The sequence below is a fragment of the Cyprinus carpio genome, chromosome B25 (assembly GCF_018340385.1).
Source record: "Cyprinus carpio isolate SPL01 chromosome B25, ASM1834038v1, whole genome shotgun sequence".
Lineage (NCBI taxonomy): Eukaryota > Metazoa > Chordata > Actinopteri > Cypriniformes > Cyprinidae > Cyprinus > Cyprinus carpio.
Window position 1 is genome coordinate 18,511,660 of NC_056621.1, and position 26,602 is coordinate 18,538,261.

Genomic DNA, 26,602 nt, shown 5'->3' on the forward strand with positions numbered 1-26,602 from the left:
AGCAATTTCATGTATTCTAATAAAGACTCTGATTTCATTGGGATTCAGCTTTGATGACATTTCAGGTTTACTTGGTTTACATCAAAACCCAGATCTCTGGACTACCTACAAACATTATATGAACTGTATGAAACTGTATGATTTCTACAGCTGTTTCAGGCGCAAGAATCACTAATCAGTTTCTTCTCTGTTCTTAAACAGCAACAAATGCAATTGAGAATCTCACAGTAACTGAAATCTCCACATCATTTGTGCTTCTTGAAAATGGGGATAAAACAACGTGGAAATGGGGTCTTCCTTTAAAGTTAATTGGACTGCTGATGAAACACATGGGAATGTAACAGTCACAGTCCCAAATGTAACAGTCACTGGTCTGATTGCTGGAGTCAATTACACATTTTGCATCACAGTCGTTGTAGCAGATACATCAACAGAACCTGTCTGTATCTCAGCATGGACCAGTATGTAGACTTTCAAAACATTTGTCCATTGCTTATTTGCTCCAACTGCTTGACTTCTACCCACAAACAATTATATATTAAAACATCATAGTAATGTAATAATTGAAACAGTATTTAAAAGTATTCATACCATGTTTTATCTGTTTAGTGGTTTGCCACTTGAATGAGCAGATTTCTGAGATTTTGAATTGAAGCCATCTGATATTTACTTTATTAGTGGAACCATGTATTTATTTTTATCAGCTAAAAAATGGTTTTAAGACAGTTATTTCTATCTTTTGCTGTGTGTCAGTAGTATGAACTATCAGTTTACATTTCCAAACATTCATTTTATTAGTCAACAGAAGGAGAATCAGTGGTTACCTCAAAATATAATAGTATTAGTAGTGTTTTTCTAATTTATATGTTCCCCTGATTTCCCTATCTGGAAAATTCATACAGTAATTTAATGACTGATGCCTTTCATATCTGTAAATCTTTACTACAGTAAGTTTTTCAGCATCCATTTTTAAACCTCGGTGCCACCTAACACACACACAAAAAAAATTTTTCCACTCACAGAGCCTGGACTGACATTAATTAACACTCAACGCTTATGATATTTACAAACATCCTCTGTCTTGCTAAACTGTATTAAAACCAAATTGGTCAAAGCTGCCCACGATCGTGGGGTGCGCTAGATACTCAGAGCACCTGACAGCGCACTGCACACCGCCAGGCCCCGCGTCCCGGCGTGTGTCCTTCGCCTCTACCGCGCTGAAACACTCCAGCAAAATAAATGATCCCTGATTCCCTGCAGCACAGGACACATTCAGCGAGTGTTTGCAGTTGCAGCTGACCAAGAGACCAAGAGGAAGAGCCAATTCGATTTCCCTGGGATACCAGTAAGAGCTCTAATTGAAATTCCATAAACTGCTTTAATGCAGTATTAATTGTACAAATGTTTTAAACCATTGGGTTTTTTCACTCTACAATATTACCAGCACTTCTGATTTCTCCTTCTCTCTGCACACAGAGCCAGGATGTAATCAAAAAAAAAAAAAAAAAAACAAACAAAAATTTCACTGTGTCTCTAAAATTCACAACATCATCCGTGTTCTGGACATGGGCTGAACCCATTTGGAAATAGATCTTTCTCGTCTTTAAACTTAACTGGACTGAGGAGAATTTGGACTGCTTGAACAGAAAAGCAGTAAGAAGTAGAAGTAGAAACTAATAACACTTCCTATCACATCACTGGTCTGAATGCTGGAGTCAATTACACATTCTGCAGCAATGCTGCGGGCAGCAGATCAATCAACCGAAGGAGAAACTCTCTGCATCTCAAACTATACCAGTATGTAAAACTATAAAATATCTGTTTGTGATGACATATTACATTATCAGAATTAGGCTTCTGGCCAGCTCACAGTATACCAAGTATGTTAGAATTTTTAAATATCCTCTTGCCTTCGTTTTTGTACAAATTTCCCAACGAAAAGTCCTGTTACAGAGTAAAGTATAATTAATGGTGTGAATATCAAGAACACCTTAATCAAAATAAATAAAACTATAATTGTAATTTTTTAGATCTCAGTGTGGTACTAAAATGTCATCTAGATTCATTAAATGTTCTGATGGAGTTATTATAATCAATACTTTTCAATTCTTAAAAAAAAAAAAAAAAGCCCCCTTTTAAATCTCCCTCTTTTTCCCACCTTTTTCATTGACTTCCTCTCTTCGCTACACAGGGCCTAATGTGGCCAGCACTCTACAGTGGGTCCTGAAAATCACACCATCATCTGGTGTTTCTCGCACATGGGAAGGACCACGTTGAAATAGACTTTTCGTTTACAGTATTTAATTACATATGCCTAAAACATTAGAAGGAGAATCAGTGGTTACCTCAAAATATAATAGTATGTTTTCTAATTATATGTTTCCTGATTTCCCTATCTGGAAATTCATACAGTATTTAATGACTGATGCCTTTCATATGTGTAAATCTTTACTACAGTAAGTTTTCAGCATTCACATTTTAATCCCCAAATGTCTGTCATTTTTCACTCACAGAGCCTGACGTCATTATGAACCTCACAGCTGATGATATTACAACATCCTCTGTCTTACTAAACTGGATTAAACCGAATGGTCAAAGCTCCCACTATCGTGTAGAATATGAAGATAAGAATGTGATCGCTGAAAACACCTCCATCAAAATAAATGATCTGATTCCTGGAGCACAGTACACATTCAGAGTGTTTGCAGTTGCAGCTGACAATGAGACCAAGGGAAGAGCCAATCAGATTTCACTGTATACCAGTAAGAGCTCTAATTGGAATTCCATAACTGCTTTATGAATTATTAATTGTATCAATGTTTTAACATGTTTAACTCTACATCTTACCAGCACTTATGATTTCTCCTTCTCTCTTCACACAGAGCCAGATGTAATCAAAAATTTCACTGTGTCTAAAATCACAACATCATCCGTGTTTCTGACATGGGCTGAACCATTTGGAAATAGATCTTTCTTTAAACTTAACTGGACTGATGAGAATTTGGACTTGAACAGAAAAGCAGTAGAAACTAATAACACTTCCTATCACATCACTGGTCTGAATGCTGGAGTCAATTACACATTCTGCATCACTGCTGCGGCAGCAGATCAATCAACAGAAGGAGAAACTCTCTGCATCTCAAACTATACCAGTATGTAAAACTATAAAATATCTGTTTTGTGATACATATAACATTATCAGAATTATGCCTTTCTGCAGCTCACAGTATACCAGTATGTAGAATTTTTAAATATCTCTTGCCTTCGTTTTTGTACAAATTCCCAACGAAAATTCCTGTTACAGAGTAAAGTAGAATAATGGTGTGAATATCAATAAAACCTTTATCAAAATAAATAAAACAGATAATGTAATTTTTTAGATCTCAGTGTTTACTAAAATGTCATCTAGATTCATTAAATGTTCTGATGGAGTTATTATAATCAATAAATTTTCATTCTTAAAAAAAAAAAAAAAAATCCCCCTTTTAATCCCCTCTTTTTCCACCTTTTTCATTGACTTCTCTCTTCTCTACACAGGGCCTAATGTGGCCAGCAACCTCACAGTGTCTGAAATCACACCATCATCTGTGTTTCTCACATGGGAAGAACCACTTGGAAATAGATCTTTCTTTAAAATTCAGTGGACGAGTGATAAAACAAACGGAAGTTCAACAACTAATAACACTTCCTATAACATCACTGGTCTGACTGCTGGAGTCAACTACACATTTATCATCACAGCTGTTGCAGCAGATCGGTCAACAGAAGGAGGATCAGTGGTTACCTCAAAATATACTAGTATGTTTTCCAATTATATGTTTCCTGATTTCTTTAGCCAGATACTCATATAAATATACTGTATATAAATCTTCACTACATTAGGATTTCAGGAGTCACATTTTAATCAACAAATGTCTGTCATTTTTCACTCACAGAGCCTGACGTCATTATGAACCTCACAGCTGATGATATTACAACATCCTCTGTCTTACTAAACTGGATTAAACCAAATGGTCAAAGCTCCCACTATCGTGTAGAATATGAAGATACGATTGTGATCACGGAAAAAACCTCCATCAAAATAATTGATCTGATTCCTGGAGCACAGTACACATTCAGAGTGTTTGCAGTTGCAGCTGACAATGAGACCAAGGGAAGAGCCAATCAGATTTCACTGTATACCAGTAAGAGCTCTAATTGGAATTCCATAACTGCTTTATGAATTATTAATTGTATCAATGTTTTAACATGTTTCAACTCTACATCTTACCAGCACTTATGATTTCTCCTTCTCTCTTCACACAGAGCCAGATGTAATCATGAATTTCACTGTGTCTACAATCACAACATCATCCGTGTTTCTGACATGGGCTGAACCATTTGGAAATAGATCTTTCTTTAAACTTAACTGGACTGATGAGAATTTGGACTTGAACAGAAAAGCAGTAGAAACTAATAACACTTCCTATCACATCACTGGTCTGAATGCTGGAGTCAATTACACATTCTGCATCACTGCTGTGGCAGCAGATCAATCAACAGAAGGAGAAACTCTCTGCATCTCAAACTATACCAGTATGTAATATTATGAATTATCTGTCATCTTCCTTTTTTATATATATAATAGTTGTAAGGATGCAAAAGTGATGATTGCAACTATATTTCATCTCAGACAATACAGTATGCTGAGTTTTAGATAAGGGATGAACTTGAAATATCATAGATATAAAATGTGCAATATTGTTAATTAATATTAGTGAAATTTTGTCATGATTTATTGAAGAAGGTAAACTCATCTGAGATGGCAATTTGTAATACCACACATTTAAAAAAGATAAATAATGGAAGAATGTACCCAGGGTATGAATTGGGTGGCTGGGAGAAATGTGTCATTATATAAAGTTACATGCACATAAAGAAAAATTTATATGCAGCATTCCCAGCATAATCAAAAATTTAGGGGTAATGTTAAATAGCAATTATGATATTAAATATAATACAATAACTGTGCTCTTAATTACATGAAGATATCAAAACTATAAATAACACTTTAAACCGTATGGCCAGAGAAGAAGAGTATTTTCATATGTATTGCCATCAGTGTTAGAAATTAACTTTCCCATAGGGAAACATTTCCCCCTCAAATTGATTTCCAGGGGCACCTTTAATCTTGATATATGGTCTTTATATATGTTTTCTAACCTTTTTATAATGTCTGTCATCTTTAATGTTCATTTTTTTAAATTTAGTTTAAGAATTTATTAATTTAGTTAATTAAATTAGAATAATAATACACAATAGGGTTTTAAACCTATTAAACAATCTTTGCAATGAAGAGCTGAGACAGAAGCTCCATCTGAAGTTACTTTAATTCATACATCTGTTGTAATTTATTTTACCACTGCTACATATCATTTACTTTTCTCTCCCCACACAGAGCCAGGTGTAATCAGGAATCTCACTGTAAACAACATCACAACATCATCTGTGTTTCTGACATGGAATGAACCAGGTGGAAATAGAGATTTCTTTAAAATTCAATGGACTGATGAGAAAACAAACAGAAATTCAACAACGAACACTTCCTATCACATCACTGGTCTGAATGCTGGAGTCAATTACACATTCTGCATCACTGCTGTGGCAGCAGATCAAGCAACAGAAGGAGAAACTGTCTGCATCTCAAACTATACCAGTATGTAAAATTATAAAATATCTGTTTCTTGCTAAATAGTATGTTGATAATGCTAATTGACTTCTGACCAGAGGTGGGTAATAACTTATTTACTCCATTATGTTTACTTTAGTAACCTTTTTGGAAGATGTGTGCTTTTAAGAGTAGATTTATAGGTCTGTACTTTTCAATAACTCCACCGGCCTCGGTCCGTTCCCACAGAGTGATGCTGCATGCTTCAATGATTCACTCTTGTGAGTCGATTTTGTTCGAAGAATTGGCTAAACAGTCTGAAATGGTTAACAAATTAGTTTGAAATATGTGTTCAGTTCCCTGCATGCACTGAATCATCTGAAGCTGTCTCTTACTTGTAATGGGAAATTTAATAACACTTAGGACATAAAGAGCATTGGATGAAGCGGACATAAACCTACAGTCAGTCAATTGAAACCAATTTGCTAAATAAATCTTGTTTGCCAGTATCGAAGATCTTTATTAGTTAAACACGTGTGTGCAGTCTGTGAACTATTCCATACTAATGGTAATACATTTTACAACCAAACAGAATGTTACACTAAAAGTACACAAAACCAATACTACAAAGTATGACATTACCAGTTTTATGACATACACCTTTACAGTATGTATACATTACATAGGCTACAGCATATGCAATGAACACTCACCAACCTGCCATATGTGGGTATTGTGCAATGACGGGCGTCCTGTTTGTCTTGAAAAAACAAGAATTTGCTTAGACAGAGTTACACATGCTTTCAGAAATATAAACTTGATCACATTTAAAAGAACAGATGGAAGATCTGTCAATGTGCATTTGATTTTTTTGTTTACATTCTGATGTTCAGTAACAGTCATGAGCATGTGAAGAACTCATACGTGAAGAGCTTTTGCTCATTCATCTCTGTCAGTACTATGAAAACTCCAAGTTGTTGTTCCATTTACATACATTTGAATGCAAACCTCTTTGTGTTTACTTTATTTTGACATGATCTTGATTAAATTATTTGGGGGGGGGGGGGTGTAATTATGTTTCAAATATAAAACTAAAATGTTACACTATGTGCAAACAGCCATATATTCTATTTACACTATGTAAAAATAACAGTATTTTGTTAGCAATATGCTATTTACACTATACAAGAGCAAATAACAATAGATTCTGTTTGCACTGTTTAAAAGGTATTATTCTTTTTTGCAATAAGTGCTGTAGTAGATGCTGTATTTATAATTACTGCAAATAGTAGTGGATATTTGCACCTCAGTGTTATAGTAGCCTACATTTTAAAACAGTATGAGATGATGACATATTAAGTGTAGATTATAATCTTTATTAAAATTATTAATGGATGCCATCTGGGTCAATAAAGCCCTCCTTACACCTAACCCTACTGCTATACCCTATAAACACTAAATATGTGTGAGATACTTTATTGAAAATAAATGCCTTTCTGATCTGGTATGTGATGGGAAAAGGGAAAAGAATGTGAGTCGAATGAATTTGGCAAAAGGCGGATTTAAACTTGCGTTGAACGCTTTAGAAGTTATTATCACGAGTCTCCCTAAGCCACTGAATATGCGTCTTTTGTATTGATCTCTATTGCAAGCAGACATTGGTGGGTGCAGCTACTGTACTCTAAATAGCCTCTGCCAACAAGGTGGGCTATTTGTACTTAATAGACACTTCATATTTGGAACTGTTTTTGAGCAAATCAGAAATACTGTCCTTTAATGTAAGTCACTTAAAGGGATAGTTAACCCAAAAATGAAAATTCTGTCATTCCAAACACGTAAGACCTCCGTTCATCTTTGGAACACAAATTAAGATATTTTTTATTTATTCTGAGAGCTCTCTTACCCTCCCATAGACAGTGTCTCTCTTACCCTCCCATTTTTTTGTTACATAGTACATTATCCGATTTATGGCTTTCAGCTGTTTTAGTCTTATTCATTTGTCCCACCAGGTCACATTTCCCCCTATATGTATATATATTATGTCCTGATTGTGACTCAGAATGAACTGTAATAAGAAATAAAAAGAATATTGTAATGGATGTTAAAAAAAGAAAAGAAACATCTCGGTTACATATGGTAACCCTCGTTCCCTGAAGGAGGGAACAGAGACATCACATCGGTGACCGACTAATTGGGATATCGCTTCGATAGACCAATCTACTTCCAGTGTAAACTAAACGAGCCAATGCACATTGGCATGCAATTATTGCATCCAGCTGCTGCTGATCACAGTGTGAGTATAATAAGGCAGCAGGTGCAATGCATACCAGGTTTTCGCTGAGGAGCCGAGCCGGAGACCCGGCGGCTCAGCAGTGGTACAGCAACTGTGGCGATGGGACGTGACGTCTCCGTTCCCTCCTTCAGGGAACGAGGGTTACCATACGTAACCGAGACGTTCCTTTTCTCTCAGTCACTCTCGACGTCATGTCGGTGACCGACTAATTGTGATCCCTACCAAAGTGCCATGGGTGCTGCCCCTTCCAGTGCCCTATGCGAGCCGCCTGAGCCCCTATTAGATGTCTGTCATCTTTAATGTTAAATTTTTAAATGTAGTTTAAGAATGTATTTATTAAGTTAATTAAATTAGAATAATAATACACAATAGGCTTTTAAACCTATTAAACCATCTTTGCAATGAAGAGCTGGGACAGAGGCTCCATCTGAAGTTTAACTCATACATCTGTTGTAATTTATTTTACCACCGCTACATATTATTTACTTTTCTCTCCCCACACAGAGCCAGATGTGATCAGGAATCTCTCTGTAAACAACATCACAACATCATCTGTGTTTCTGACATGGAATGAACCAGGTGGAAATAGAGATTTCTTTAAAATTCAATGGACTGATGAGAAAACAAACAGAAATTCAACAACGAACACTTCCTATCACATCACTGGTCTGAATGCTGGAGTCAATTACACATTCTGCATCACTGCTGTGGCAGCAGATCAAGCAACAGAAGGAGAAACTGTCTGCATCTCAAACTATACCAGTATGTAAAATTTAAAATATCTGTTTCTTGCTAAATAGTATGTTGATAATACTAATTGACTAATTGACAGAAATGTAGAAAGGAGAGGAATGAAAAGGAATGAAAGAAACTTTAGCTCAACTGAATGCAAAGGCTCGAATGGGCCCTGCTGTAGTGATTTTAGCACTAGAGTCAGGTCCCAAGAGGGTACAGAGGGGGGCCAGGAAGGATTTAACCTCCCTCGAAGGAACTTGATGACGAGATCATGCTTACCTAAAGACTTCCCATTCACGGGGTCATGGTAGGCAGCAATAGCAGCGACCTGGACTTTGAGGGTGGAGGGAGACAGCCTTCGCTCCAGCCGTTGCTGCAGAAAGGAAAGCACGATCACAATTGGGCACCTTCGGGGCTTCTCTCGGCGAGAAGAACACCACTTGACGAACAGGTTCCACTTCAAGGTATACGCGTGTCTCGTAGACAGTGCTCTTGCCGAAGTGATGGTGTTCACTACCTGCTGGGGTAGGTCACCTAGAACCTCCACTTCCCATCCAGGGACAAGACATGGAGTTTCCAAAGGTCTGGACATGGGTGCCAAATGGTGCCCCATCACTGAGTCAGTAGATCCTTCATCAGAGGAATCGGCCAAGGAGGGGCTGTCGCGAGGAGCACTAGCTCGGGGAACCAGGTCAGAGTGGGACAATACGGCGCCACTAGCAAGACTTGCTCCTCGTCCTCCCAGACTTTGCACAGTGTCTGTCGAGTGTCCCCTTGGTCAGGGAGTAGAACAACTGGCAGTGAGAGGCCTCTGGAGAAGCAAACAGGTCTACCTGAGTGGCTCTGAACCGTCTCCAAATCAGCTGGATCGTCACAGGATGGAGTCGCCATTCTCCCGGGAGCAATACTCGAGACAGCTCGTCGGCTGTACAGTTGAGCAGGCCCAGAATGTGAACAGTACGAAGTGACCTCAGAACCTTCCGACTCCAAAGGAGAAGGTGGCAGGGAGTTGCGACATGCGACGGGAGCGCAGACCACCTTGTCAGTTGATGTACGCAACGGTCGCTGTGTTGTCCGTTTGGACCAGCACGTGCTTGCCTCATACGCGACCTTTGAGACGGTTCAAGGCAAGGCACACTGCTAACAACTCTAGGCAATTGAGGTGTCACTGCAGCTGCGGGCCCGTCCAAACCCCTGAGACTGCATGCCCGTTGTACGTGGCCCCCCAGCCGGTGGCGGAGGCATCTGTGTAAACCACAGCATGCCCGAGATCTGCTCTAGGGGCACCCCTGCCCGGAGAAACGCAAGATCTGACCACGGGGTGAGGGTTTGGCAACAGGCCGGTGTAACTTGGACCCGGTGAGTGCAGCGCTTCCACGCCCACCTTGGGACTCTGCCATAAAGCCAGTGGTGGAGCGGTCTCATATGTAACAGGCCGAGTGGTGTAAGTGCCGCTGCAGCCACCATATGACCCAGGAGCCTCTGAAAAAGTTTCAGTGGGACCGCTGTCCTGCCCTTGAACGTATTCAAGCAGGCTAGCACTGACCGTGCACATTCCTCTGTGAGGCGTGCTATCTGTTCGACCAAATGCAACTCCATACCGAGAAAAGAGATCCTCTGCATCGGCGAGAGTTTGCTCTTCCCCAGTTGACCCGAAGTCCCAACAGGCTGCGGTGCCGGAGCACCAGGTCCCTGTGCTCGCACAACTGATCCCGAGATTGTGCTAGTATCAGCCAATCGTCTAGATAGTTGAGAATGCGAACACCCTGCTCTCTGAGGGGAACAAGAGCCACCTCTGCGACTTTCGTGAAGACACGGGGAGGCAGGGACAGCCAGAAGGGCAGGACCTTGTACTGATATGCCCGTCCTTCTAACACAAAAAGCAGTAAAGGTCTGTGGCGCGGAAGGATCGATACATGAAAGTACGCATCCTTCAGGTCGATCGATGCAAACCAGTCTCGGGGACGGACGCACCCAAAGATGCGTTTCTGCATCAACATCTTGAACGGTAGCCGATGAAGGGCCCGGTTCAAAACTCGCAGATCCAAGATCGGTCTTAACCCACTGCCTTTCTTGGGTACAATAAAGTAAGGGCTGTAAAACCCCATCCTCATCTTGGCTGGGGGGACCGGCTCTATCGCGTCCTTCGCCAGAAGGACTGCGATCTCTACCCGCAGAACAGGGGCATCGGACACTTTCACTGTAGTGAAGTGGATACCACTGAACTTGGGGGGACGCGGGGCAAACTGAATCGCATAGCCGAGGCTGATGGTCTGCAGAAGTCAGCGAGATGGGCTGGGTAGCGCTGACCAGTGGAGGCAGCAGCTGAAGGTTGGACTGCCTCAGTCTGCTCCCGTGCAGCCGAGAACTGCTGGGCCAGGTTCTCGAACGTGTCACCGAAGAGGCCAGTCTGGGACACAGGGGCATTAAGGAACTGATCTTTGTCAGTGTCCCTCATTTCAACCAGACTCAGCCACAGATGGCGCTCCTGGACCACGAGCGTGGACATAGCATGACCCAGAGAATGCACAGTGACCTTCGTCGCTCTGAGTGTGAGGTCAGTGGGGGTTCGGAGTTCTTTCAGAGCTTCTGGATCGTGACCACCCTCGTGCAGGTCCTTCAGTGCCTTGGGAGCTGCCAGCAGAAGGCAGACTTATGACACAATTGCATCACTACCGCCCGCTCCACTGGGGGAAATCACAGAATACCCCTTCGCTGCACCGCCATCGAGGGTGGTGAGGGAGGAGGAGCCCACCGGCTGGTTTCTTGCAGTAAAAGGTGCCATCCACGACCTGGTAAGCTCGTCATGCACTTCCAGGAAGAAAGGCACCGGGATGGGGTGCTGAGAACCAGCGCAAGCCACCTTGAGAAACCAATCATCCTGCCTTGAGGGCTCGGGACGCGGTGGAGATTTCCACTCGAGCCCTACCCTTTTGGCGGCCCGGGAAAGCATAGCTGTCATCTCCGTATCCGATTCAGGTTTTGCCACCGTCCCGTGGGGCGACAGCATGGCCGAATCTTCATCAGACAGCTCTCCCTCCAATGCTGAGATCGACATCTGGTCGGGGGGATGCCCACTGGATACCGCTGGATTACGCTCTTTGAAGAGGGCCCAGCGCGTTCCATGGGTTGCTCCACTGGATCGGAGGTGCAAGAGGAGTGATGCTCCCCAGAGGGTTGGTACCCTGCCAGGTTTGGCACCACTGTAATCCTCAAACCACCCATGCTACTCCTGGAAGTGGTTCTCGTCTGTCGGCCGCCAGAACGAGCCCCAGATCGCAGCAGCAGCAACGGGACTCCGCCTCCCTGAAGGTAGCGGAGCCTTGTTTGCAGCTCCGAGATGTGGGAGTGGGAGCAGTGGGAGCATGACTCATCCACGAAGGGAGACACGGGCTCTGAGGCTATACCGTAGATATTACACATATGGGATCCACTTAGGTCTCTACATATGGAACCCAGCCCTCTACCAGTTCTCAAGGATTCATCAAGTCAGGGCCTGGCACCAGACATTCTGCCACATCTGGCTGCTGAGGGGACGGAGAGGTTCGACATGCGTTCATCTCCCGAAGAGCAGGTCCCTCCATCTCTGGGTCGACGGTTTCAGGGCCGCTTGCTCTTCCACTTACTGCCAGGTTTGATGGGGGCCTGGATGGGTGGGGTGGCCTGCCTACACCCGGCTCTATGACGCTACTTGGCTGGAGGCTGCTGTGGATGCGGCGTGGGGGCAGACGTAGGGGGCCGCTGCGGCCGGCAGACAGGTAGAGGCAGCGGCTGCCCACTGGGGCAGGATGTGTCGAATCACCTCAGTCTGCTTCTGCGCAGCTGAGAACTGCTGGGCAAAGCTCTCGACCACGTCGCTGAAGAGGCCGGTCTGGGACACAGGGGCGTTGTAGAACCGTACCTTGTTGGCATCCCTCATGTCGGCCAGACACAGCCAGAGTTGGCGCTCCTGGACTACAAGTGTGGACATCGCATGACCCAGAGAACTTGCGGTGACCTTCATCGTTTGGAGTGCGAGGTCAGTAGTGGTTCGGAGCTCTTTCAGAACTGCCGGTTCGTGACCACCCTCGTGCAGGTCCTTCAGTGCCTTGGCCTGGTGCACCTGCAGTAACGCCATAGCATCCGTTCACTGGGAGAAGGACAAAAGGGTACCGCTGGTACACTCTTTGAAGAGGGCCCACCGAGTTCCTTTGGGCTCTCAACTGGATCTGAAGCGCTAGAGGAGTGGTGGGCCCCCGAGGGTTGGTTCCCTGAGGGGTTTGCCACCACTGTAACCCTCAAACCACCCGTGCTACTGCTGAAAGTAGTCCTGTCTTGCAGCTGCCAGGATGAGTGCTAGATCGCAGCAGAGGGAATGGAGCTCCGCCCCCTGTAGGTAACAAAACCTGATCTGCAGCGCCGAGATGGTCATCTTCCCGTAATGGGAACATGACTCATCCACGAATGCCACCTCAGCGTGCTTAATAACCAGATACGTGAGGCAGTGAACGTGACCATTACCCGGCACCAGATAACGGCCGCATCCAGAAACGCACAGGTGAAATGGCATCTTTGAAAAGATTATCCTTCATCTTTACAAAGACGCACCCATGTGAGCTCTTTTAGAGAAATTGGCTCTTTCAGGGAAATGCTTTTTTATGTGCTGAGGTGCACAGGAGAGACGGCTGCTTGCAGCACGACAGGTGGTAATGCAGCCTGAAGTGCACAACCCAGTCAACACAGGAACGACCACTGCTGAAGCACTGTCCGCCAACACAGAAAGCTTCCAAGAGCGCATCATACTCGTAACACTTGAAGACACAGGTTGGAGCAGAACGATGTTGTCGCTCGGCTCCGTAGCGAAAAGCTGGTATGCGTTGCACCTGCAGTGATCAGTGGCAGGTGGATGCAATCATCGCATGCCAATGTGCATTAGCTCATTTAGTTACACTCTAAGTAGACTGGTCTCTCGAAGCGAGATCCCAATTCGTCTGTCGAGAGGGACAGACTGAAAGGGAACTAAATTTCTTGCTATGTAGTAGTGACTATATGTAAAACTATAAAATATCTGTTTTGTGCTACAAAGTAATTTATAAGAATGATGCCTTCCCCCTTTTTAGTCTATTGTTAGTTAATCTATCCCACCAGTTGATATTTCCCCCCATATGTATGTATATTTCACTTTTATCCTGATTGTAAAAACAAAAACAAAAATAAACTCTTCTCTCCCCAAACAGAGCCAAATATGATCATAAATCTAACAGTGTCTGAAATCACACCATCATCTGTGTTTCTGACATGGGAAGAACCAGTTGGACATAGATCTTTCTTTAAAATTCAGTGGACGGGTGATAAAACAAATGCAAACTCAACAACTAGTAACACTTCCTATCACATCACTGGTCTGACTGCTGGAGTCAATTACACATTTATCATCACAGCTGTTGCAGCAGATCGGTCAACAGAAGGAGAATCAGTGGTTACCTCAAAATATACTAGTATGTTTTCCAATTATATGTTTCCTGATTTCTCTAGCCAGATACTCATATAAATATACTGTATATAAATCTTCACTACATTAGGATTTCAGGAGTCACATTTTAACCCTCTGGAGTCGATTAACGCGTATACGCGTTTTGGGGTATTTTCTCCTGATAACCCCGAAAAGAACTTAAATTACACTTTCAGTTTTGATCGTACAGAGAAGAGCAATACATCCAGGGCCGGCGCTCCGCACACGCACATCACGCACTGCGCGTAGGGCACGAAGTGCTTGGGGGGGCACCAAAAAATCTGGGTCGTGAAAAAAAAATCATCACAATAGGCTGCTAGTATAAATAACAAATAAAATATTTCTAAAAGCATGTTAATATACAAAAGCAATACAAAAGTAATATAGGCCTAGACCAAATTAGTCGAGAAAAAGGTGAATCTCTGTGCCAGTCTCCCTCTGGTGCCCCCCCTTCCCCACCTCCCAGTGGTCTGTTCGATTATGCCTCAAAAAATGTCAAATTTGGCAGACACCGACCTCAGACATGGCCTCGAAAAGGCACCAAGAGTCGGGGGCGGAAAAAAGAAGAGACAGCGGGATGATGCTCGCGCGTCGCTTGCAGGTAAGACAATGTTTTAAATAAAAATGTTTGTTTTGTAGCCCTTGCGTGTAGTATGCATGTCCAGGGGCGTCGGCGCGTCCGCGTCGCTAGTAGTGCAAAAGATCCGGGGCTTTTAGCCCTGCATGTTGAGTCTTTTATTTTAACGGGGTCCGGGGAAATTGTGAAACTTGAGCTAAAAAAGATGCAGTTTGTTTGAGAAGGAAAGGAATGCCAATCGTTGGGGTCCTATTTGTCACATTTGAATGACAATAAAGCAAATTTTCCCCGTACGGTACGTTACAGATGTGTCACGTGTGCATATAGCTATTAGTGCAGAACGTTCCCTATTGTAATTTCTTTCGCTTCAATACAATGTCTATCTGCCTCAGTCTGAACTTTAGAAAAACCCTGCAACTGAACGTGATGTGATTTTGCCAAATTAGACCGCTTAGATAAAGATTTTTCGTTGTTGTACTATGGCATGCGGTCATTTTCAAGAGGTTCGGCCAAGGGCGACATCTGTTGGTGAAACTGCAATTAGAAAAAAAAAAACACAATCTCAGTGTTTGTATATTTTTCATATTCACAGAGTTGTCAAATTATTAGGGCTGGGAAAAGATTAATCTCGATTAATCGCATCCAAAATAAAAGTTTGTGTCTACATGATATATGTGTGTGTACTGTGTATAATTGCATGGTTATTTGCAGTTTAAAATGTGCACTTTAAAATTCATACTTCATAAAATTCATACACTTATACTGTTATTTGCACTAAACTTTTTTTGCACTTTTAACTTTCTGTTTTTACATTGTTCAGTTCCAATTATTCATTTGCAGCAGTTATTTTGGAAGTAAAGAGAACCTAACTAAGAAATTCTGAATGGTAGTTATTTCTTTGGTTGGTGGGTGGGTGGTTGGTTGGGGAGGGGAGGGGGGGGGCACCGCCAAGCATTTGTGCTTAGGGCACCCAAATGGCTAGCGCCGGCCCTGAATACATCAATCGAATCTGTAAAGGGTCTACTTTTTTTTGTATACAGACATAATAACAACAAAACTTTGTGCACTTATAAAATAAAGATAACAAACAAGGAGTGCTGTCTGCAGCCTTTGTCTGCGCTGATCTTCAGTTACAAATGCGTCATTAAAATGAACTGTAACTCAGTGAATACTCAACGAAGAGACATGAGAGAGATATCTATAGAAAGCCTGACATGTCTACTTTTAAACTAAACGAGTGCTGCTGAAAACAAATATTCTGTGATAAAGTAATCCATATGAAAACAACCCGATGTCCTTTTTGCACGTCTTCCTTCATTATCTTCTAATGCGACCACGCCTCCGCGCCGAGCGCGCCTTTGAGATTCAAATGTTTCACTGAAGCGCGCGGCTTTTGAATACGCCCACACAACAGAAGACAACGCAGCGAGATTGTTCTTCAAGTTTTTTTTATTTTACTGTTTGCTTTGCGATGAGAGGAATAAGACATAATTCACCCCAAAAAAGATGTGATGTGGTTGAGGATTTGAGATTTGGATTTCCTCAGAAAAAAGAATGAAGCACTTTATTCAGCAAAGATCATAAACATGAGTAAGTCTCTTTTTATATTATTTATATACTTGTACTAGTTTTCACATAACGTGTAAACATTTTACTAGTTAGACTTTTTCCAAAGACTTTTTCCAAACTATAATTCCTGACTAAATGTATAATCAAGTGAAATATATGAAGTTTCAATAACAATATACACTACTATACCATTCAAAAGCTTGATGTACATAATATAAATGTAACAATAAATGTAACTGTAACAAATGTAACAATCATTGCTGTTCTTTCAATTTATCCCCCCTAAAAAAACCTAAAAAAAAATATTCTCAGCTCTTTTCAACATTAATAATAATAATAATAATAATAATAATAATAATAATAATAATGATAATAATAACAATAAATGTTTTTTAGTAGAAAATAAGATTGTTAAAAGGATTTCTGAAGGATTGTGTGACTGGAGTAATGATGCAAAAAAAAAAAGTTTGAAAGTCAGCTTTGATTGTTCCTAATAAACTGTTTAACTGCACTCACAAGTGAGTATTAAATTATGTTGTGGGATAATTAAATATATTCTAAATAAACTACAAACATAAAATTATATACATTTATTTTGTCCTCACATTCTTTCTTGTAACTCATCCCTCTCAGTGACACAGCTGACTGAATGGCTCATTATGCAGCTCATTATGCAGGCCTTTGTCTTCTCAGGTGTGAATTCATGATAGTTGACGCCTACTCGCATATGACTTTTACCAACAAAAAGTGTCTTAGAAAATTTAAATCAATATATTGTTTTCTGTAAGTGAGTAAACAAGATGATTTTCACATCATTTAGAAAAAAAAAATTCTAGGCTACAAGCTCCAGTTCTCCAAATTCCTGGGAACCAATTTTCTATATGTGTTTTATTGCCTTATTCAAGAGATTTAACATTTTTAGTTTTTCACTAACCACGCATAACATTTTTTTTCTCAAAAACACAATCATGTACATACATGCTGCTCACATATTATTATAGCCCAGTGTGTGCTGATTACAGTGAGATTAGACTTTAGCCATTTAGATATTTATAAGAAACTGAAAAAAGCACAAATGTCAGGGCATGACAAAACTTCTCCAGGCCCCAAAAATACCCTTAGACTCCAGAGGGTTAATCAACAAATGTCTGTCATTTTTCACTCACAGAGCCTGACGTCATAATGAACCTCACAGCTGATAATATTACAACATCCTCTGTCTTACTAAACTGGATTAAACCAAATGGTCAAAGCTCCCACTATCGTGTAGAATATGAAGATACGAATGTGATCACGGAAAAAACCTCCATCAAAATAATTGATCTGATTCCTGGAGCACAGTACACATTCAGAGTGTTTGCAGTTGCAGCTGACAATGAGACCAAGGGAAGAGCCAATCAGATTTCACTGTATACCAGTAAGAGCTCTGATTGGATGTTTAATCTGAATGATACCTCAGCCCCAAACCATCTCATAGTTTCTTCCCTTGAGTGGAAAACTGTACAGCAACATCTTAAGCACTTACAAATGCTAAAACTGCTTTATGAATTATTAATTGTATCAATGTTTTAACATGTTTCAACTCTACGTCTTACCAGCACTTATGATTTCTCCTCTCTTCACACAGAGCCAGATGTAATCAAGAATTTCACATTGTCTAAAATCACAACATCATCCGTGTTTCTGACATGGGCTGAACCATTTGGAAATAGATCTTTCTTTAAACTTAACTGGACTGATGAGAATTTGGACTTGAACAGAAATGCAGTAGAAACAAATAACACTTCCTATAACATCACTGATTTAAAGGCTGGAGTCAAATACACATTCTGCATCACTGCTGCGGCAGCAGATCAATCAACAGAAGGAGAAACTCTCTGCATCTCAAAGTATACCAGTATGTAAAACTATAAAATATCTGTTTTGTGATACATAAAACGTTATCAGAATTATGCCTTTCTGCAGCTCACAGTATACCAGTATGTAGAATTTTTAAATATCTGTTGCCTTCGTTTTTGTACAAATTCCCATCGAAAACTCCTGTTACAGAGTAAAGTAGAATAATGGTGTGAATATCAACGAAACCTCCATCAAAATAAATAAAACAGATAATGTAATGTTTTTAGATCTCAGTGTTTACTAAAATGTCATCTAGATTCATTAAATGTTCTGATGGAGTTATTATAAACAATATAATTTTCATTAAAAAAAAATACCCCTTTTAATCCCCTCTTTTTCCACGTTTTTCATTGACTTATTTCTTCTCTACACAGGGCCTAATGTGGCCAGCAACCTCACAGTGTCTGAAATCACACCATCATCTGTGTTTCTGACATGGGAAGAACCAGTTGGACATAGATCTTTCTTCAAAATTCAGTGGGCTGATGATAAAACAGATGCAACAACTAACACTTCCCATCAAATCACTGGTCTGACTGCTGGAGTCAATTACACATTCTGCATCACTGCTGTGGCAGCCGATCAGTCAACAGAAGGAGAAACTGTCTGCAGCTCGCAATTTACAAGTATGTAGAATTACTGTATAAAATGTAATTTTCTTGCTACATAGAAGTGACTATATGTAAAACTATAAAATATCTGTTTTGTGCCACAAAGTATATTATAAGAATAATGCCTTCCCCCTTTTAGTCAGTTCCACTGTATGTATGTATTTTTCACTTTTGTCCTGATTGTACAAAAAAAAAACTGTTCTCTTCCCAAACAGAGCCAAATATGATCATAAATCTAACAGTGTCTGAAATCACACCATCATCTGTGTTTCTGAAATGGGATGAACCATTTGGAAATAGATCTTTCTTTAAAATTCAGTGGACGGATGATAAAACAAACGGAAGTTCAACAACTAATAACACTTCCTATAACATCACTGGTCTGAATGCTGGAGTCAATTACACATTTATCATAACAGCTGTTGCAGCAGATCAATCAACAGAAGGAGAAAGTCTCTGCCTTTCAAAATTCACAAGTATGTAGAATTATAAAATCTATTTTTCTTGCTATATAGTATTGCCTATATGTAAAACTATAAAATATGTGAGTATATTTCACTTTTGTCCTGATTGGAAAAATAAATAAATAAATAAATAAATAAATGCTTTTCTCTCCCTAAACAGAGCCAAATATGATCATAAATCTAACAGTGTCTGAAATCACACCATCATCTGTGTTTCTGACATGGAAAGAACCATTTGGAAATAGATCTTTCTTTAAAATTCAGTGGACGGATGATAAAACAAACGGAAGTTCAACAACTAATAACACTTCCTATAACATCACTGGTCTGACTGCTGGAGTCAATTACACATTTATCATCACAGCTGTTGCAGCAGATCGGTCAACAGAAGGAGAATCAGCGGTTACCTCAAAATATACTAGTATGTTTTCCAATTATATGTTTCCTGATTTCTCTAGCCAGATACTCATATAAATATACTGTATATATATCTTCATCCTTGAAACCATCTCATATTTACTTGCCCTGAGCAGAAAACTGTACAGCAACATCTTAAGACACCAGACTCACTGAGTTCTGGTCTTATTACATTTATTTTAACAATTCATAATTCCACAGCTCATACTTTCTCATATTTACAGACTTGCTTTGTTTAATTCCCCTTTCATCAACATGTATGAATTGCTCTTCTCTCCCCAAACAGAGCCAAATATGATCATAAATCTAAAAGTGTCTGAAATCACAACATCATCTGTGTTTCTCACATGGGAAGAACCAGTTGGAAATAGATCTTTCTTTAAAATTCAGTGGACGGGTTATAAAATAAACGGAAGTTCAACAACTAATAACACTTCCTATAACATCACTGGTCTGACTGCTGGAGTCAATTACACATTTATCATCACAGCTGTTGCAGCAGATCGGTTAACAGAAGGAGAAACTGTCTGCATCTCACAATTCACAAGTATGTAGAATTAAAAAATCTTTCTTGCTTTATAGTAGTAACTGTATTTAAAACTATAAAATGTCTGTTTTGTGCTACAAAGTATGTTATAAGAATGATTCACATTCCCCCCATGTGTATTTATTTTTCACTTGTGTCCTGATTGTTAAAAACAGAAAAGAAAAGAAAAGAAAAAAGAAAAACTCAACATTTGTGAATCTACATACAAAGTTCACGTTAAAGATTAAAAATCAATATATTGCCTTCCCCCTTGTCAGTCTATTGTTCGTTATTTGGCCCACCAGTTCACGTTTCATCCTTTACGTATTTCTACTTTGCTTGTGTCTTGTGTGATGGTTTTTTTCAAATCATCAATTATGACTTGCTTCTTTCTCCAATACACAGAGCCAGATGTGATCACGAATCTCAGAGTGAACAATACCACAACATCATCTGTGTTTCTGACATGGAATGAACCACTTGGAAATAGATCTTTCTTTAAAATTCAGTGGACGAGTCATAAAACAAATGCAAACTCGACAACTAATAACACTTCCTATAACATCACTGGTCTGACTGCTGGAGTCAATTACACATTTATCATCACAGCTGTTGCAGCAGATCGGTCAACAGAAGGAGAATCAGTGGTTACCTCAAAATATACTAGTATGTTTTCCAATTATATGTTTCCTGATTTCTCTAGCCAGATACTCATATAAATATACAGTATATATATCTTCATTCTTGAAACCATCTCATATTTACTTGCACTGAGCAGAAAACGTCTCTAGGTTACGCATGTAACCCTAGTTCCTCGAGGGAATGAGACGCTGCGTCAAACGCTTTGGGGAACGCGTCTAGCGTGAGAGACTCTGAATATTGTGTGAAATCAGTCCAATGAAAGAGCGTGACGTCACGGGCGGGGTGACGTTAGCGACCAGGAAGCTATAAAAGCACGTGCCGCGCAGCTGGCATCAGCTTCGTGTACCAGCAAGCGCCGACAGGGGTGCCGGGGGTATGGCTCCGAGACGCAGCGTCTCGTTCCCTCGAGGAACTAGGGTTACATGCGTAACCTAGAGAGGTTCCTCTTCAGGAACTCGAGCTGCGTCGAAGACCAGAGGACTCATAGGTGGCGTTGATAGCCTCAACTATCCAATGACTAATAGTCTGCTTAGAAGCAGGAGAACCCCTCTTGGGGGGACCGTAGCATACAAGCAATTGGTCTGTTTTTCTCCACAGGGCAGCTCTGTGGACGTATGCGTCCAGTGCTCGAACTGGACACATACAATTTAGCTTCTCTTGGTCGGGCTCCCGAAAGGGAGGAGGACAGAAGGCCTGCAGCACTACAGGTTGTGGTGTGACAGAGGGGACCTTAGGAACATATCCCGCTCGAGGGTATATGAACGCTTTGGTCATGCCAGGTGCAAAGTCCAGATAAGTAGGGGCCACTGAGAGGGCCTGCAAATCTCCTACTCTCCTCAGAGAGGTAATGGCCAACAGAAAGGCGGTTTTAAGCGTCAGATGTCTGTCTGAAATATCTTGAATAGGCTCAAACGGAGGTCTGCACAACACCTTTAGCACCACAACCAAGTCCCACGGGGGAATACGGGACCGTACTGGAGGTCTCAGCCTCAGCGCACCGCGGAGGAAACGTGTAACTAAGGGGTGTCTTCCCAAAGACTGACCATCGAGAAGGGTGTGGTAGGCCGCAATGGCCGCCACGTAGACCTTCAGCGTGGAGTGGGTCAACCCTGCAGAGAGCCTGGCCTGTAGGAACTCCAGAACTGTACCAACTGGGCTTCACCATGAGGTGAAGAGTTTCCACCTCAGGGCGTACAGTTTCCTCGTTGAGGGAGCTCTGGATTGGAGGAGGGTCACAACAACCTCGGTTGAGAGACCGGATGCTATGAACTGTGCCCCCTCAGGGGCCACACCCACAGCTTCCACAGCTCCGGGCGAGGGTGAATTATCATGCCCTGCGCCTGTGAGAGTAGGTCTGCCCTGATCGGTATCTCCCACGGAGAGCCGTCGAGGAGCGAGACCAAATCTGCAAACCATACTCGGCCCGGCCAGAACCGGGCTACTAATAACAGACGGACCCCGTCCCGGCGTACTCTCGCCAGAACTCCCGGGAGCAGAGCAATAGGGGGAAATGCGTACAGACGAAGCCTCGGCCAGGTCTGTACCATAGCGTCCAGTCCCAGAGGAGCTGGATGAACTAGAGAGAACCAAAGGGGACAATGTGATGTCTCTTGAGTTGCAAAGAGGTCTACTTAAGCTCTGCCAAAAACTCTCCATATCTGCTCCACCACCTCGGGGTGAAGCCTCCATTCCCCGGGCCTCGGCCCCTGCCTCGACAGTATGTCTGCTCCCACATTCAGTTTCCCAGGAATATACACTGCTCTGAGTGAGAAGAGTTTGTCCTGGGACCACACAAGGATCTGGTGCGCCAGCTTGTACAAGGGGTGCGAACGCAGACCTCCCTGGTGGTTGATGTAAGAGACCACCGATGTGTTGTCGGTGCGCACCAACACATGGTGACCCCTTAGGTCTGGGAGGAAGTGCTTCAGTGCACGATAAACTGCTAGCATTTCTAGACAATTGATATGCCATGTCAGATGGCGACCACTCCACAGACCGCGGGCAGGGTGGGCACTCATGACCGCACCCCAGCCAGTGAGGGAAACATCCGTCGCTAGTGTTACACGGCGACCAGGAGCTCCCAGCACCGGGCCCTGATTCAAGAACCAAGGTTTCTTCCACATGTCTAAGGCACGGAGGCAGTGCCGCGTGACCTTGATAGTTCGAAGTGGATTGCCCCTCGGGGAAAATCCCTTGGTCTTGAGCCACCACTGTAGGGGTCTCATGTACAGCAGGCCAAAAGGTATCACGTTGGACGCAGCTGCCATTAGACCCAACAATCTCTGGAATTGTTTGACAGTGAGTGACTGGCCTTCTTTGACTCTCTCGACTGAGATGAGGATCGACTCGATACGAGCAGGGAACAATCGTGCCTGCATCGCGGTCGAATCCCATACTACGCCCTAGATAGGTGGTTCTCTGAACTGGAGAAAGTACACTCTTCTTGGCGTTCAGTCTCAAACCCAGCTCCCCCATATATGTGCGAGAACGACATCTCGATGCCGAGCCGCAACCTGCTCTGACTGAGCTAAAATCAACCAATCGTAGATATAGTTGAGAATGCGGATGCCCTGCATGCGCAGGGGGACCAGAGCCGCATCTACACATTTCGTGAACGTGCGGGGTGAGAGTGCAAGGCCAAAGGGAAGTAATCGATATTGGTAAGCTTCGCCCCCGAAAGCGAACCTCAGAAACTTCCTGTGTTGTGGAAGGATGGATATGTGGAAGTATGCATCTTTGAGATCTATTGTGACAAACCAGTCCTCGGACCTGATCTGAGCTACAACATGCTTGATCGTGAGCATTTTGAACTTCAGTCTCATAACTGATTGATTTAAGACCCTCAGGTCTATGATCGGACGCAACCCCCCATCCTTCTTTGGAACTATGAAATACCGGCTGTAAAACCCGGATTCCCTGTCTTGAGGAGGGACCACCTCGATGGCCTCCTTCTCTAATAGGGCTTTCACTTCTTGTTCCATAACCAGACCCTGCTGCTCGGGCCGACTACTATCGTCGGAGTAACCCCGTTGAACATCGGCGGTGCAGAGCCGAACTGAATACGGTAGCCTTTTTCTACTGTGTGCAGGACCCATTGAGATACATTTGGCAGTAGCTTCCACGCTGGCAAATAATCTACTAAGGGAATCAGTCTCTCGAGACTGACCTCTGGTGTAAGAGGCCCCCGCAGGGGCGGCGAGCATGTCAGCCCCGCTACGCGCACAGGCGGAAGATACTGAGAGCGATGCTCGCTGGGGACCGCTGCGCCCTGGAACACTGGCAGGGTTGGCAGACCGGCCCCCAGAGGGCGCTGAGGCGAGACGGGCACTGTGTACTGCGGTGTGCACCACTCTACCTCAGCAGAGGCTGCCCTCTGAAGCCCTGGCTCTTTGGCGTCAGGGCTTCTTGGCCGAGGCCTTCTTTGCTTCGATGAACGCCCTTAGATCTTGTTTGGGCTTCGAAGACCTCGGCCGAGAGCAGGCGACGCTCTGTTTTTGGGCCTCGCGGTACGAGGAGCTAGGGTGTGGCTGGGGCATCTCCCGCCCAGATGCCCCGAGAGAGCGACGAGGGAGGAATTTATGGAACGCTGCCGCCTGTTTGCGAGCCTCCTGAAACCTGTCAACGACAGTGTTGACTGCGTCGCCGAACAGGCCAGAAGGCTGGATCGGGGCGTCCATAAGGCAGACCCTGTCCCGCTCTTTCATTTCGGACAGGGTCAGCCATAAATGTCTCTCCGCGGCCACCATAGCTGCCATGGACCTCCCAATCGCTCGGGCGGTCTCCTTGGTGGCGTGGAGGGAGAGATCAGCGGTCCTTCTTAACTTGGTGATGTCATGGGACTTGATCTCCTCTCCCTCGTCAAGCTCCTTCAGCAGGTCAGCCTGGTACGCCTGTAACACCGCCATGGTATGCAGACACGCACCAGCCTGACCTGCTGCCGCATACCCTTTGCCCACCAAAGCCTTCAGAGACGATGCAGTACCGGGGGACAGATAGCTCGCGAGCGTCTGTTCCACCCGGGGCATCGCTCTGTAGCCGCGCTCTGCCATCCCCACTACATTGCCGTAGTAATCTGAAAAGGGGATGTAGAGGCGGGCTGAAAATGGGCGTTTCCACGATCTAGCGATCTCTTCGTGTAGATCGGGAAAGAACGGAAGGCCCCGGCAAGGAGGTGGTTGACTCGCCCGCAGAAAGCGTTCATCTAGCTTGCTTTTCTGCGGTTCAGTTGTCTTCTCGGCGGGCCAATCAAGACTTAACTTGGCCACCGCACGAGTCACCACCTCCAAGAGCTCCTCATACCTAGGCGAGTGGGGGTGGCGAATCCCTGTCGACAGACTCCACATCAACCTCCTCGGAGGAAGAGAGGCGGAGTGTCGATCCCTCTCCCTGGGTGGAAGGAACCGCAGAGCGTGCTTCCGACTCCAGAGATTGGGCGCCAGATCTGGCAGAAGTGGAAGGAGATAGGGACTCGCCCGTCTCCATTCCCTCTGTCAGATCCACCTGCGAACCCCACGAGTGCAGCTGCCGTTCTGCCTCGGCAGATGCGGGGCCGGCACCGCGGGGAACGCTGGCGAAGGCTCCCTCCTCGAAGAGAGCCCTCCGGGAACGAAGCAGCCGCACCGACATCCTCTCACAATGCGGACAGTCGGCCCCCTCGAGAGCCGACTCGGCGTGCTTCAAACCCAGGCAGACCACGCACAGACTGTGTGTATCCCCGCTCGTTATGTAACGCAGGCAGGGAGGGACACACAGTCTGAAACGCGATCCGGATTCACCTCTAGTGTGTTTGGTTTTCGCCTTGCTCTTAGACATGACTTGGAGCTCTACTGGACAGACAACAGTAAATAAGACTCACAAGACAAACTGAGGACATTCACACACAGAGCGCTTGCTGAAGACGCAAAGCTGATACCAGCTGCACGGCACATGCTTTTATAGCTTCCTGGTCACTTACGTCACCCCGCCCGTGACGTCACGCTCTTTCATTGGACTGATTTCACACGATATTCAGAGTCGCTCACGCTAGACGCGTTCCCCAAAGCGTTCGACGCAGCTCGAGTTCCTGAAGAGGAACTGTAGAGCAACATCTAATGACACCAGACTCACTGAGTTCTGGTCTTATTACTATTATTTTATCAATTCATAATTGCACAACTCACACTTCCTCATATTTACAGACATACTTTGTTTAATTCCCCTTTCATCAACATGTATGAATTGCTCTTCTCTCCCCAAACAGAGCCAAATATGATCATAAATCTAACAGTGTCTGAAATCACACCATCATCTGTGTTTCTGACATGGGAAGAACCACTTGGAAATAGATCTTTCTTTAAAATTCAGTGGACGGGTGATAAAACAAACGTAAACTCAACAACTAGTAACACTTCCTATAACATCACTGGTCTGACTGCTGGAGTCAATTACACATTTATCATCACAGCTGTTGCAGCAGATCGGTCAACAGAAGGAGAATCAGTGGTTACCTCAAAATATACTAGTATGTTTTCCAATTATATGTTTCCTGATTTCTCTAGCCAGATACTCATATAACTGATTCCTTTCAAATATACTGTATATAAATCTTCATCCTTGAAACCATCTCGTATTTACTTGCACTGAGCAGAAAACTGTACAGCAACATCTTAAGACACCAGATTCACTGAGTTCTGGTCTTATTACAATTATTTTAACAATTCATAATTCCACAGCTCATACTTTCTCATATTTA

At 43.1% G+C, this 26,602-nt stretch overlaps 1 protein-coding gene across 1 annotated transcript in view; it reads left to right on the forward strand.

Moving 5' to 3' along the window:
* The first annotated feature begins 204 nt into the window (after window positions 1-204).
* The window catches only part of LOC109049670 (tenascin-X-like), a 36,746-nt gene continuing 10,348 nt past the window's right edge, over window positions 205-26,602 (forward strand). The window contains exons 1-16 of the mRNA XM_042753348.1: window positions 205-461; window positions 2,514-2,762; window positions 2,883-3,152; window positions 3,538-3,798; window positions 3,936-4,184; window positions 4,306-4,575; window positions 5,438-5,695; window positions 8,445-8,702; window positions 13,892-14,152; window positions 17,481-17,729; window positions 17,940-18,209; window positions 18,586-18,837; window positions 19,038-19,298; window positions 19,447-19,707; window positions 19,990-20,250; window positions 26,111-26,371. Coding sequence (XP_042609282.1) covers window positions 287-461; window positions 2,514-2,762; window positions 2,883-3,152; window positions 3,538-3,798; window positions 3,936-4,184; window positions 4,306-4,575; window positions 5,438-5,695; window positions 8,445-8,702; window positions 13,892-14,152; window positions 17,481-17,729; window positions 17,940-18,209; window positions 18,586-18,837; window positions 19,038-19,298; window positions 19,447-19,707; window positions 19,990-20,250; window positions 26,111-26,371 — 4,066 coding nt within the window. The 5' untranslated portion in view covers window positions 205-286. The remainder of the gene's footprint in view (window positions 462-2,513; window positions 2,763-2,882; window positions 3,153-3,537; window positions 3,799-3,935; window positions 4,185-4,305; window positions 4,576-5,437; window positions 5,696-8,444; window positions 8,703-13,891; window positions 14,153-17,480; window positions 17,730-17,939; window positions 18,210-18,585; window positions 18,838-19,037; window positions 19,299-19,446; window positions 19,708-19,989; window positions 20,251-26,110; window positions 26,372-26,602) is intronic.